At 41.5% G+C, this 12445-nt stretch overlaps 1 protein-coding gene across 5 annotated transcripts in view; it reads left to right on the top strand.

Moving 5' to 3' along the window:
* The window catches only part of AGAP1 (ArfGAP with GTPase domain, ankyrin repeat and PH domain 1), a 323467-nt gene that overhangs the window by 280268 nt on the left and 30754 nt on the right, over positions 1–12445 (top strand). For all 5 annotated transcript variants that reach the window (XM_083472461.1, XM_083472462.1, XM_083472463.1 and 2 more), the window contains one exon: positions 1453–1675. In XM_083472461.1, the coding sequence (XP_083328587.1) occupies positions 1453–1675 (223 nt within the window). The remainder of the gene's footprint in view (positions 1–1452; positions 1676–12445) is intronic.

The raw sequence follows: 12445 nt of genomic DNA on the forward strand, positions 1-12445 counted from the left end.
GATGAAAAATACACTAAAATGTCACATATTAAAAACTTCCCTGAACAGGGCTGCCTTCAGATGTCTTCTGAATGTCAGGTAGTTGTTTATCACTTTGACATCTGATGGGAGGGCGTTCCACAGGGCGGGCGCCACTACCGAGAAGGCCCTCTGCCTGGTTCCCTGTAACTTGGCTTCTTGCAGTGAGGGAACCGCCAGAAGGCCCTCGGAGCTGGACCTCAGTGTCCGGGCAGAACGATGGGGGTGGAGACGCTCCTTCAGATATACTGGACCGAGGCCGTTTAGGGCTTTAAAGGTCAGTTAAGAATTCTATCGCATGTCTGTTACAGTCCACCTTGGATACAAGCTTCAATTTAAACAAGTCTCCTATCCAGGTGTGGTGTGAGTGTTTACTAGCAAGACCATGAGTCAATTTCAAATTTTCAAGGATCATAGATTCGCAAAAGGGACCCCAAGGGTCATCTAGTCCAACCCCCTGCCATGCAGAAATATCAGCTAAAGCATCCATGACAGATCTGCTTAAAAACCTCCAAGCAAGGAGAGTCCACCTTCCTGCTGTATCGCTCCTCTTGATGTGGACCATCTGGCTATCTGAAATACTACTCAGTATTATAAGCACTGCTAATTGTGCTTTTCCCATGCCTCAACTGGTGTCAGTAGGCTTTGCATTTTCAATGCAATCCAAGATTTCTCTAAAATCAAAAGCAGCACATACTTCCTTGAAATTGCACAAATCAGATTGGTTTCTTTTTAGCTGTGGGATGGAGTGCCTTGTTCATCTTTTCTCATCATACTGGCATGTGTTAAATATGAAATAATGAATTTGCAAATGATGACAGTGATTATTAGGAGAGTAGCTGCATTTAGTAGTACATGGTAGTACAGATGTGAGGAACCTTTGGTGCACCAGATGTCAGTGGACCACAGTGGCCCTGGCCATGCTTCTAGGGGCTGATGGAAGTTGTAATTCAGCTTCTTAGGGGCCAAAGTCTCCCCACACCTGTTTTAGTGGGCTTGGTTTTTATCTTGGACTTTTAGAGCTGCTCTTTGGTTGCTGTCTCTTTGTCCTGAGTTGTATAATCATCTTATTTCCTGTCATCTTCTCCATTTTGCCACCATATTTACCCCATGATAGCTAAATAGGTTGCACTTGTACCTTTATGTAAAAACATCATCTTTAAATTACTTGCTTCTAACCTGTACCATGCTTGTGTTGGTAGAAAAACATTTGCTATAATAATTCTTAAGATTTTATTCCCCAAGAACCATGAGCTAAAAGTTCCTTTAATTGGCTAAGAATTAGATATGGGATCCAGACTCATCAGCATCATGTATCATTCAGGGGTTCGGTTAAAACTTCAAATAAGAGTTGATTACTGGTAACCTTGCCATAAGTGGGAAAAGCTCTTAGAATGTATATTCATTGTGTTGCTTTGTTTTCTTTTCCTATAGATCCTGACTGGGCAAGCTTAAATCTGGGAGCACTCATGTGTATTGAATGCTCAGGGATACACCGAAACCTTGGCACACACGTGTCCCGTGTGCGCTCACTTGACTTGGATGATTGGCCTATTGAACTCATCAAAGTAATGTCCTCCATTGGGAACGAGTTAGCAAATAGCGTGTGGGAAGAAAATACCCAGGGACGTGCAAAACCCTCTCCAGACTCCTCAAGGTAAGCTGTTTCAGTATGCATGCAGGCCTTAAAAAAGTATGTGAAAGATATCTAACCCAATGTTTATCTTTTGAAAGTACCTCTGCACTACTCTCATTGGCTGCAGTCTTAAATGGGAGCTAATGCTTAAAGACCACTGGATCTGTATATGACCCTTCCTTCTCCAAGAAGCTCAGAGTGGTGTAACTAGTTAACTAGTCCTGCAAGGGAGAGAGATTCCTCTAGCTAGCTAGTGTTTACCCTGAAGGATGCAAGCGTGGTCCTTCTTTGCCTGTGTTTGTGTGTGCTTACTATATACATTGTGTGCATACTATATACATACTGTATACATTAAGTGAATCACTTCAGTTGGGAGCAATACTTGCCTACCCCCAGACTGGTGCTTGTAAGCAGATTTGGGGTTGCGGTATCAGAGTTCTTTCTCCAGATAAACATTGTAATTCACAAACACCCTAAGTATAGTTAGCAAAGCATAAGGAAGGTGCCCTGTAAGTTCAACACTGCCCCCTCCTCATTAACCATTTGTACAGGTCTCTTTGATTTTGTCATCTGAACAGACTGTTTAAGAGCCAATTTCATATTTTTCTAATATCTCCATTAATTACATTGATTTTATACAAATAAATAAACAAGGAAAGGCTGTTTTCATTGCTGCCTTTAAAAATAACACTTGTTGTTGTGGATAATAGTAATAATAGAATACAATTTTAGATGAATATATAAGAGTTTTAAGTTTCTGTGAATTATTAATTACTGCCTTTATTTGAAGAATACTGGCTCAGGAAACATAATACAGCATAATACTTTAAGTAATAAAAAAGCTGTCTTCATAAGTGTATTTCAGACTCTTTTCCCCCACTAGATTTTATTAAAGTTTGAAAGAAAATACATAAAGGTTAATATTAAGCTGGAAAGAAAATACACAAAGGTTAATATTAAATATCCAATATATTTTTTATCAAAGATAAATAAACAAATCTAAATAAAAACCCAAACCCAAAGGGGAACCAGAAAAGAAAAGAGAGAATTCAGACTCATTTTTATTTCCCATTACCTTTCAGGCAACAAACACTGTAGTAGAACTTCAAATACCTGAGTGCTTTCTTCCTAAATAGGAGTGTGGGGGTGTTAAATGTTCTTTCTTTGGTTTCTGCTCCATAACATTGTAAAAATATAAACCCTGGTGTGTCTTTTGCTAATACAGAACAAATATAGCTATTTGTATCATAATGTCAACAGTGCCATTACATTAATCCGTAAATATAAAAAATGAATTCTGGTGCCATCTTTTATTCATTATCTGATTACTATATATGCAGACATTTGTATAGACATAAATAGTAAAAAAGTTTATACTGAAGTTTATACTGAAGTTAAGCTAAAATGGTAAAAAAGTTGATACTGAAGTTAAGCTAAAATCCAGAGAAAGTTTGATCTGCCCATAACCCATTGAAACTATATGCTTACCTGTCCTCATAAATCTCAGTTGCCGGTATTTCAATGGGACAAATCATGTCAATGGGACAAATCAACTACTCATGAAGTAGTTTTGTTATCTGACAATGTACATCTTTCTTATACAAAACAGACAATTAAAGGTTGTGCATTATAACTTTCCATTTGAGGAATATTTAGTTTTCTACTAGTTTGTAATACACCTGCCCTCTTGTTTTCTCCTTTTTCAAACAAAAAAAGTACCATGTTGCATAAATGTATGATGTTTGCTTTAATATTGTTGTTTCAAACACAAGGTGTCAGCAAAACCATAAAGTATTTCTTACCTGTTTTGCATCCTTATGATTGCCTCTGAGCACTGGTAGCCAGAAAGGGCATACTTTTTTAATGTACCAAAAATTATTACTTTTTTAAAAAGTAGTTGAATGATTTCCAGCATTATGTCTATCTAAACTGAAGTTTACAGACTGTAGTTAATCCACAGGTAGAGTTCTATGTCAAATGATTAATTTTCTTAATTGCTAGAAGCTGAGTTAAGGAAGCCAAACAGCTCTCCCAAGCCAGTAACCTTCCATATCACTCTTGCAGATTGGTTGTGATACATAAATGATTTTGTAGTAGCATTAGTATATGTAGGACACTAATAAGCACCAGGGACATATGAAGAACTGTCCTACCATTTCATGCATATAGCCACCTTGCAGAAAAGTGGCATCACATACATTTATATAAAAAAGCACATATGTAATTTTTGCCAAAAAAAAAATAAAATCTAAATGGGTTCACATATTGATTTGCATGTTGGTTGATACCCTAAGTTTTCATCACTTCCCAAATAAGTGTTAGACAGCTTGCAGTTTCAGAGCAGACTCTTATCTCCAATGAGCAAACTACTGTGCCTTCGTCCCATTCTTACACTGATTTAACCACACAACACAAATCACTCTTCTTGCCCAACCTTCTTTGTTCATGGAACCATGATAACGGTTTAGAAACCAGGTGTTCTGTTCAAAATACATCCATAGCTGTAAATGGGAGAAGTTTGCATCAAGACACTGTAATTAACATATATTTGTTGCATTCCTAAATACACTAAATTTCATGCCCCCCACATCCAAATTTGGGCCAAAATTAGTACAGGTAAAAATAGGCCAAATCTGTTACATTCAGTTTCTGTATACTGTAGTCATGGCAACTGTCTTTCATGCACTGATACTCTATCAGATAGATTACTCCTAACCCATCCAAACTCTGTTATATGGAAGTGCACTTTTTTTACTCATGGGCCATAGATATTTGGGGAGGAACAGAGGAATGCTCTGACTGCCACCAGCATGCACACTGCTACTGCTCCCCCCAAGGTTACACTCTGGTTCTTCCCAGCCCACGTACCTGGTCTCAATCTGAGTGGCTTCAGAGACTTATGTAATTAAGTGAAATTTTGCACCCTCAGTAGAGTATAGAAGACTTTGTAACCTAAAGCATTGTGCCCATATCCTAAGCCTAAGTATGACTGAAATAAATTCATCCTCTTACCTTGTTTGCCCTGCTTACACTTACTGTATTTTTCGTCCCATAGGACGCACCGGCCCATAGGACGCACCTAGGTTTTTTGGGGGGGCAAAGGAAAATATTTTTTCCTTTATTTCCCCCTCAAAACCAGGTCAGGGAATCCAAAGCAGGTCGGGGAACAGCGGGATGGCGGTGCTGCGCCTCCCCGCTGTCCCCCGAGCTTGTGGGGCTGCCCGAAGCGCGGGGTGCTCTGCTTCAGCGCGCCCCATGCAGCAGGCTGCTATCCGCAGCCTAGGGAGCCCTGCAGGAACTCCCGCAGGGCTGCCTAGGTTGCGGATGACTTCCTGAAGCGCCAGGTGCTCTGCTTTCAGCGCGCCCCGCACTCCAGGAAGCAGGCTGCTATTTGCAGCCTAGGGAGCCCTGCGGGAACTCCCGCGGGCTCCCTAGGCTTGCTGATAGCTTGCTGAAGCCTGGAGAGCGAAAGGAGTCGGTGCACACCAACCCCTCTCGCTCTCCAAGCTTCAGCAAAAGCCTGCATTCGCCCCATAGGACGCATCCAGATTTCCCCTTCATTTTTGGAGGGGGGAAAGTGCGTCCTATAGGGCAAAAAATACGGTACCTCTTGCTCCTGTACTGAATTTGGGGTTGTAAGCTTCTTTGTGCAGAATTTCATAAAGAGCAATGTACATTCATTGTGCTATGTAAATAATACCAATAAGAAAAAAAAGTATTTTGATTCTCCACCATTTAATACTATCAAATAGGGTAAATTTCAAGTCTTAGTATGGGAAATACTTCCACTCTTGTAATTTTTAAGTTACTATGAAAATTCAAATATTTCAGGCAATCTCAACATTAACATCATACCTAACTTTAAAATCTGGCAGTTAGAAACAGATCATTCTTCATAACCAGGAGTGCAGTGGAAGCTGCAATGAACTTTAAGCAGAGGTTTCATATGATTCGGAGGAAAATCTTGGTGAGCAGCTACAGCTTGCAAGTTAACATTTGTGGTCTGTGATTTGTGTGACTATACCAAGCACAAAAAAGTTTATAAAGTTGCAGAGCAGGAGGGGAGCTTTTGAAACTACTGTAGAAACAAGACCAGCTGGCTTCTGATTGTTTTCAGTGGACCACTGATTAGGTCAGCTTTAAAAAGCTTGTAATTGGCTCCAGCAATTACCAAACAACCCTGAGAACCGCTTCTCAAACTTCTGGAGCAGTGTGACAAATTGAAGCTGACTGCTGCAGGAGGAATATCGACTTCCTATTTCTAAACAGGGGATCATTAGTCAAGAAAAGCATCTTTTAATTACTCCCAGGAAAGGGAGAAAAAGGGGAAATCTTTTGGTATGGATTGTGCAACAGCTGACATTTTTTCCCAGTGTATTCAATATTAAATTTGATGTCTTGGGGGCATCTGTCCTTAAACCCTCCCTTCGTAATGTGGGTCAAATTAGATTTGATCAATGTTATAATTAAATGAATTGGGGTTCAAATCAAGACTTTCCCTCCATCCAGTTGCTATTGATACCATTTAAGCAGGCACCTAAAGCATTGATTTTGACTGGTGTGACAGTGAAATGGCAGTGGTGTCTGAACAGCCACACAGGGACAGAATTCTGCTTGATAAAAGAAAGTATCGCTTTTGAATAACATAAAAAGACTGTCCATCTTTAAAACGGGAATTAATAAAATGTTTGCCTGTATCTTGATGCTGATCTGGAACTACCTCATTAGTTATTTTTCCTCAGTGTTCATCTTAGAATATGCTTTGTGTGTACAAATGCGCTGCCAACACATGGGCTCTGTCCAGATTGCGGGATGTCCTACAAGTCACAGCAGTACAGGAATGTGATCTAAGTTGGGTTCCTCTTGTGGAACACTCAGACTTCAGCAGACTTATACACATATCTAGAGGTTGCCCAAAAAAGAACTGGTAGCAATTCATGTTAATATTGTGATAGGAAATTGAAGAGCTCCATGTCTTATCTTTCCCCTTTTTTTGTTCTATATGCAGTGGCGTAGCGTGGGTTGTCAGCACCCGGGGCAAGGCAAGTAATTTGCGCCCCCTAACCCCCAGATGGTGCGGCCGGCCCCCCTGCACCCCCCATGCTATGCCACTGTCTATATGTTGCCATTTTTTGTAAATTGCAACATAACTTTGTGGTCTCTAGTGATAAGTTTATAACTAGAGGTTTATTATAAGTATGTCAACAATTTGGGAGTTTTGTACTGAGTTATTTTTGTACTGAGTGGTAAGGGAAATGAGAACTCTGGTAACAGCCCATTAAAGACTCAGTGACCACAGAATACTGGCTGGGGTAGAAGCAGAACAGAGTGGCTGGACAAAGGTGGGTGTGGGTGTGTAGAAAGAAGAATTTCAGTGTCCAGGTAGGTTACTTCCTAGTTCGTACTTAAATTGATTGATTGATTGATTGATTGATTGATTGATTGAAAATAGCTTCTATTTGTATGTTGCCTTTCCACAGTTAAAACCATGCGGAAGGTGACTTACAGCATATTTTAAAAAATATGTAACTACAAACATAACCAAAGTACAGTGGTGCCTCGCAAGACGAAAAGAATCCGTTCTGTGATTCTCTTCGTCTAGCGGTTTTTTCCGTCTTGCAAAGCAAGCCCATTGACGGATTAGTGGATTAGCGCTATTAGCGGCTTTTAGCGGCTTATCTACTGATCGAATCAGCTGATAAGCGGCTTAGCGGCTTAGAAAAAGGGGGGAGGGGGAAAAACCAGCAGGAACTCGCAAGACATTGTCGTCTTGCGAAGCAAGCCCATAGGAAATTCGTTTTGCGAAGCACCTCCAAAATGGAAAACCCTTTCGTCTAGCGGGTTTTCCGTCTTGCGAGGCATTCGTCTTGCGGGGCACCACTGTAGTCAAACAATAAACAAAACATCAAAATGTGTGCAACCAGATTGAACAATTTCTACATCAATCGTAAGATCCAAAATGAAGATACAGGAAATTGACATCAACAACAGCCAACCCCCCCCCCCAACCCCACATGAACAGAAGTGGTTGTCATCCATAGACATTCATGAAGAAAGTCAAGGTTTTCATGTAGCTGAGCCTGGACACAAGTCAGTCCACACACCCCTCAAAAAAACAAAAAGAGGGAAAACACAAATGTAGCCCAATAAAGGCTGAACATGCTCAGTGGAGCCAGAATATTTGTTTACTTTTATTTATTCATATAACTATATTGTCTTGCTTTTTCAGACATTGAGCACTCAAGATGGCTCATACTATCATAAAAACACAGTGTAACCAGCAATTTAAGCTATAAAAAGACAACAGCATTAAACATTAGTAAAGAACATCTTACACAGTTAAAGTCAGTGAGATAAATAACATTAATATTGCACCTTACAAATTACCCGCTCATTTGTAGTTTCCTGAGTTAGTGTCCTCAGCAAATTATCCTTATTCAAGTGAAAGTGGTCCTTGGAAAGGTGGGTTTTTTAAACCCCCTTTGAAGTCTGCAGTGTCAAAACTGCAGGGTTGACTCCCAGCAAATTTGGGAGGAAATGCCACAGTCTGTGAAGCACCATGGGAAGCCCCTGTCTCTCATGCTCACCAACTTCAGCAGCAGGTGGGCATCATTTCCGAAGTCAGTCCCACAAAGAGCATATGGCAGGAGCCTAATCTGAGAGTGACTAATGCATGAATTACTGAGGCATGGTCTTGTGATAGTCCTAACTGGCCTATCAGCCCAGGAGAATCCCCTATCTATCAGCTTTGTTTTCCATCTAGAACCAGTTGTACCCCTTCATCTCAGTCAGCTGACTTTCCCAGTCACAGCACTTCCATCCACTCCAAAACTGTCTCCACAGTCTCCCTGGAATTTGCAGATGAAAATAAGTGATAGAGCTGGGTGTCACCCATATATTGATGACCTCTTAGTCCAAACATTCACTTGACAGTTATTTGCAACAATGTTTGCATTTCAAGTTGAAAGCTAAAGTTTGCATTGCAGCTAGCTGAAGGTCTTTTATTAATGCTTAGTGTGTCCTCTAAGGTAAGTTGGTTCTCTGAACATCTGCAAGTGTCAGCTGATTCTGAAAATAATTGGTATTATGCTAAGTGCGTCTGTTTGGGTTTTTTTTTGGGGGGGGGTGTTCTGTATGTTTCTGTATATATGGGTCAGTACAACTGTGTCCATGGGATGTGCCTATGGGGGCCATCACATTGAGCGCCTACACTTCAAATTTAGCCACTATACCACTGGCTGGCTGCTGAATTGTTGTGCTGATGTGAGTGGCAGGACTGTAAATATAGGTAGCAAAGTACTGATTCCCAGCCAGGCTCAGGCAGTGATAGCCAAGTGGACAGCCAGGGCTCAGGCAAGGAAAGACCAGAGCTGGCAGGTTGGCCACAGAAGCAAACATTAAATGCATCTGTCTCCATTCTGCTCTGAGTACCTGAATCACAACAACCACTATGCCGAACAAGGCTGGGGCTTACTGGCAGGCAACTGTCATCACAGCATTAATGCAGAAGCAAGACTGACTGTTGCCCTGCCCATTCCAACAGCCCGGCTAGGCAGAGACTTACTAGGTGGTTGTGAAGATGATTCCACACCTCAATAAAGCCGTATATGATGCTGATTGTCGTTTGTGGCAATGCCAGCCGAGGGGCCTGATGCTCTGCATCCTCCTGGCTGCTGCTTTCTGTCCAACAGCAACTTGGGGGTTTTGCTGGGCAACAGTGCCCCACCCCTCAAAATTCTGAATTACTAATGCCAGGCTGGTCTGGAATGGAAGTTATAGCTACTCCTATTGAGAATCGTGCCAAGGGATGGCCTATCAGAACTGCTTGTAGCTCAGATGCAAACAACTACATTGCAACCTTTCTTTGCCTTATTAAATCTGATCATACAATGATGGTGCAGTCATATCAGTCTTGAATTTCTGATAAAAGGATGTAAGTACCATTAGAGATAGAGCCTCTGGGAACATTAGTACCTGTATTTTCACTGTTGTCAGGCTTTATTATTTCTTACCATCTCTTTTCCTGGTGAGGTCAGTGTTATGCCCCTTTTGAATGTGCTTCCATGCTTGACACCTTTCGGGGGGGGGGGGCTTTAAAAAAAGACTTTATTGTGATGGGCTGACCAGAACCCATCTGCAGTTGGGTGGCATCTGCTCCCCACATGTCACTTCCCTCATTAACAAGCAATTGAATTAATTAAATGCTACTCAGAACACGCATAACAAGCTACCGGCAGTGTCCAAATTAGCACTGATAATCAAGGATGATTTCCTTTATTATCCTGCTAAGTGGTGTGCAGCTTCTGATCTCCCTGTCTGCCCTCATCTATTTACATACCCCCAGCTTCTGCCTTTTAGAAGCTGAGGTTATCTTACCTAGTTAATTTGCCACAATCACCAAGCATGGCGGATTGATATTCCTGCCTCTGCTGAAGCAAACCCCCCCCCCCGTCCTCTCCCCCTTTTCTCCTTCCCCATGCCTGGTCCTTTGTATCTCAAGCTCACTGATAAATTAAAAGCCACCCCTGTGGTCTCTCAAGTGAGTAATAGAGGCAGAAATTTCATTTTGCAACTGGCTGATTTAATGATCCAAAGGGTAATTAATGGCCTGATTATCTTAATGTTAAATATGTCCGGCAGCAATTACTGTGACCTCCCGCTTGTCAAGGTCCGGGCTGTGCTCTTCTTTCAATTAAGTTCTCTGGGGTTTAATGGTATGAATAAACTCCTCTGATTCTATCATTCCGGACTCTGAGATATAAGCGAGCTAGAGGCTCGTTTGGAGTTTTAATCAGCCCGTCTTCTACTTGAGCGATCAGCGTTAACAATTATAACAAGGACAGTTTAACTTTCTTCCCGCCCACCCCCATGCACACCCCCATTCCCTTTATTTTATTTTTTAAGTGCTCTGAGGGAATTCTGCTGGCTGCAGCTACAGCTTTGCTAGACTCATCTCCCCATTTATAAATTATCATGTGAATGTTGCTGTTTTTCTATTTGACAGGCTAAATTAATTGGCAGGAGCAACCGAAAATGACAGTGCCACTAATTACAACTCAGAGTAAATTTTTGTCATGGTGGCACGCTTGTCAGTGGGCATGCCCCAGTCCTTGCTGTGGCCAGGGTTTGTTGACGCTTTCCATTTCAGTTTTCACATCTTATTGGGGAACATGATTGTATATGATAGCACTAACGGACCAAGATGTGCCTTCGGGTTCTCCAGGCATCCAATTTGCGTGCAAGAATGACATTTAGTGCCAATAAAGTTTAGGCAGCTGTGCTTCCACAGACCAAACAGCTGCTAGGGGACACACATTTTACATAGGATATTTTAGCAAGTTCTGTTGGTTAAGGAGACTTCTTAATTCTCTCAGAGTGTTGTAATTCACTCTTGCACATGACTGAGCTATCCTCATTAACTCATCTTTGAGTACATTACAGTTAATTGCTTATTAGTAAATATTAAGCTACATGCGTAAATCTGCAAATTGCAAAAAGCTCACTTCTTATATGATTGGCAAGTGCCATTATGATAACCAATCCATTGCTTTCCAGTAAACCAGAATCTTCTAAATACTGCATTTTACTTCAGGAGTACTTTCACATGAAAGTTTTGCACCTTCTTGAGCATTCTTAGGTGACCATAATTAAGCAATGGTGTTTTTTTAAGCCTGCCACATACACTTCTACATACACAGGCAAGAATGACATGCCACAAAATGTGATGTTCACATATTTTGGACCCATGTGTGAAAAACATTCATTATATGTTAAAGTAGTTGTTACAGGATTGACTGCTGTACCAGCCAAATTTACATTGGCTGAATATATTTCCATGCAAGTATAAAGGCCAAAGGTTTGGTTCCTGCTTCGAATCAGTATGTAAACATCAGCTTTCCTCACCTCTGCAGCACATCTCCCTGTTGTTCTTCCATCACAGTCTCCTCCAACTGGTCTATTTCTTATTCTTCCCCCCCCCCCCTTAAGTCCTTCTGAACACTTTGCTTCTCTTTGGGTTCAGAAAAGCTAAGCAAATGGTAAGTTGGGAGGCTTTATTGCCATCAGCACTGCCACCACAAATTCCCTTAGTGCCGAGCAGAATATCAGTAGGTATCTCAGAGGCATTGTGCTCTTAATTAATGGTATTTCTAGTCCCTGTGTTACAGACTGGGATGTTGAGTGGGTGGCAGATGGACCTTGGTGATAGGAATGTTGCAGCTGTGGTGCAGTTTGGTCTCTTTAAAAAAAAAGTACATGTTGATGCTGTGGAAGAGTAGATATATTCATCTGGCAAATCAGATTTAACAGAAAGCCTTCTCTCTGTTTGGGGTTCTAAGATTTAAGTAACTGGGGTTAAAATCCAGCAGCGTCTTGGGGTGCATTCTAGGAGCAGAGAGAAGTTTATCAAACAGCAGCTGGGGGTAGGATGTTGTGGAGGAGGAGGTAAAGCAGCAATCATCTGTTGACTGAGACTTGGAAAAGCCTGGGGGGAAATAGAGACCTGCACCGTTATTGCGATATTATTGGAGGATAAGGCCATCAGCTGTGGGATAAAGCTGTCAGTGGCTACTTGCCATGATGGTAACGTTCTGTCTGTCTCCACTATTTGAGACAGTTTTCCTCTGATTGCCCATGCTGGGATTCACAAGTAAGGAGAAGCTGTTGCACTTAGGTCCTCCTTCCTGGAAGCATCTGGCTGAATACTGTGAAATAATTACACTTTGGGTATAAATTGCAATCACTGAGTATAAATTGCAAGTCCCTGAGCCAAAGCAGGGACTTGGAGTTGAG

Source organism: Podarcis liolepis (assembly GCF_965112155.1).
Source record: "Podarcis liolepis genome assembly, chromosome: 1".
Lineage (NCBI taxonomy): Eukaryota > Metazoa > Chordata > Lepidosauria > Squamata > Lacertidae > Podarcis > Podarcis liolepis.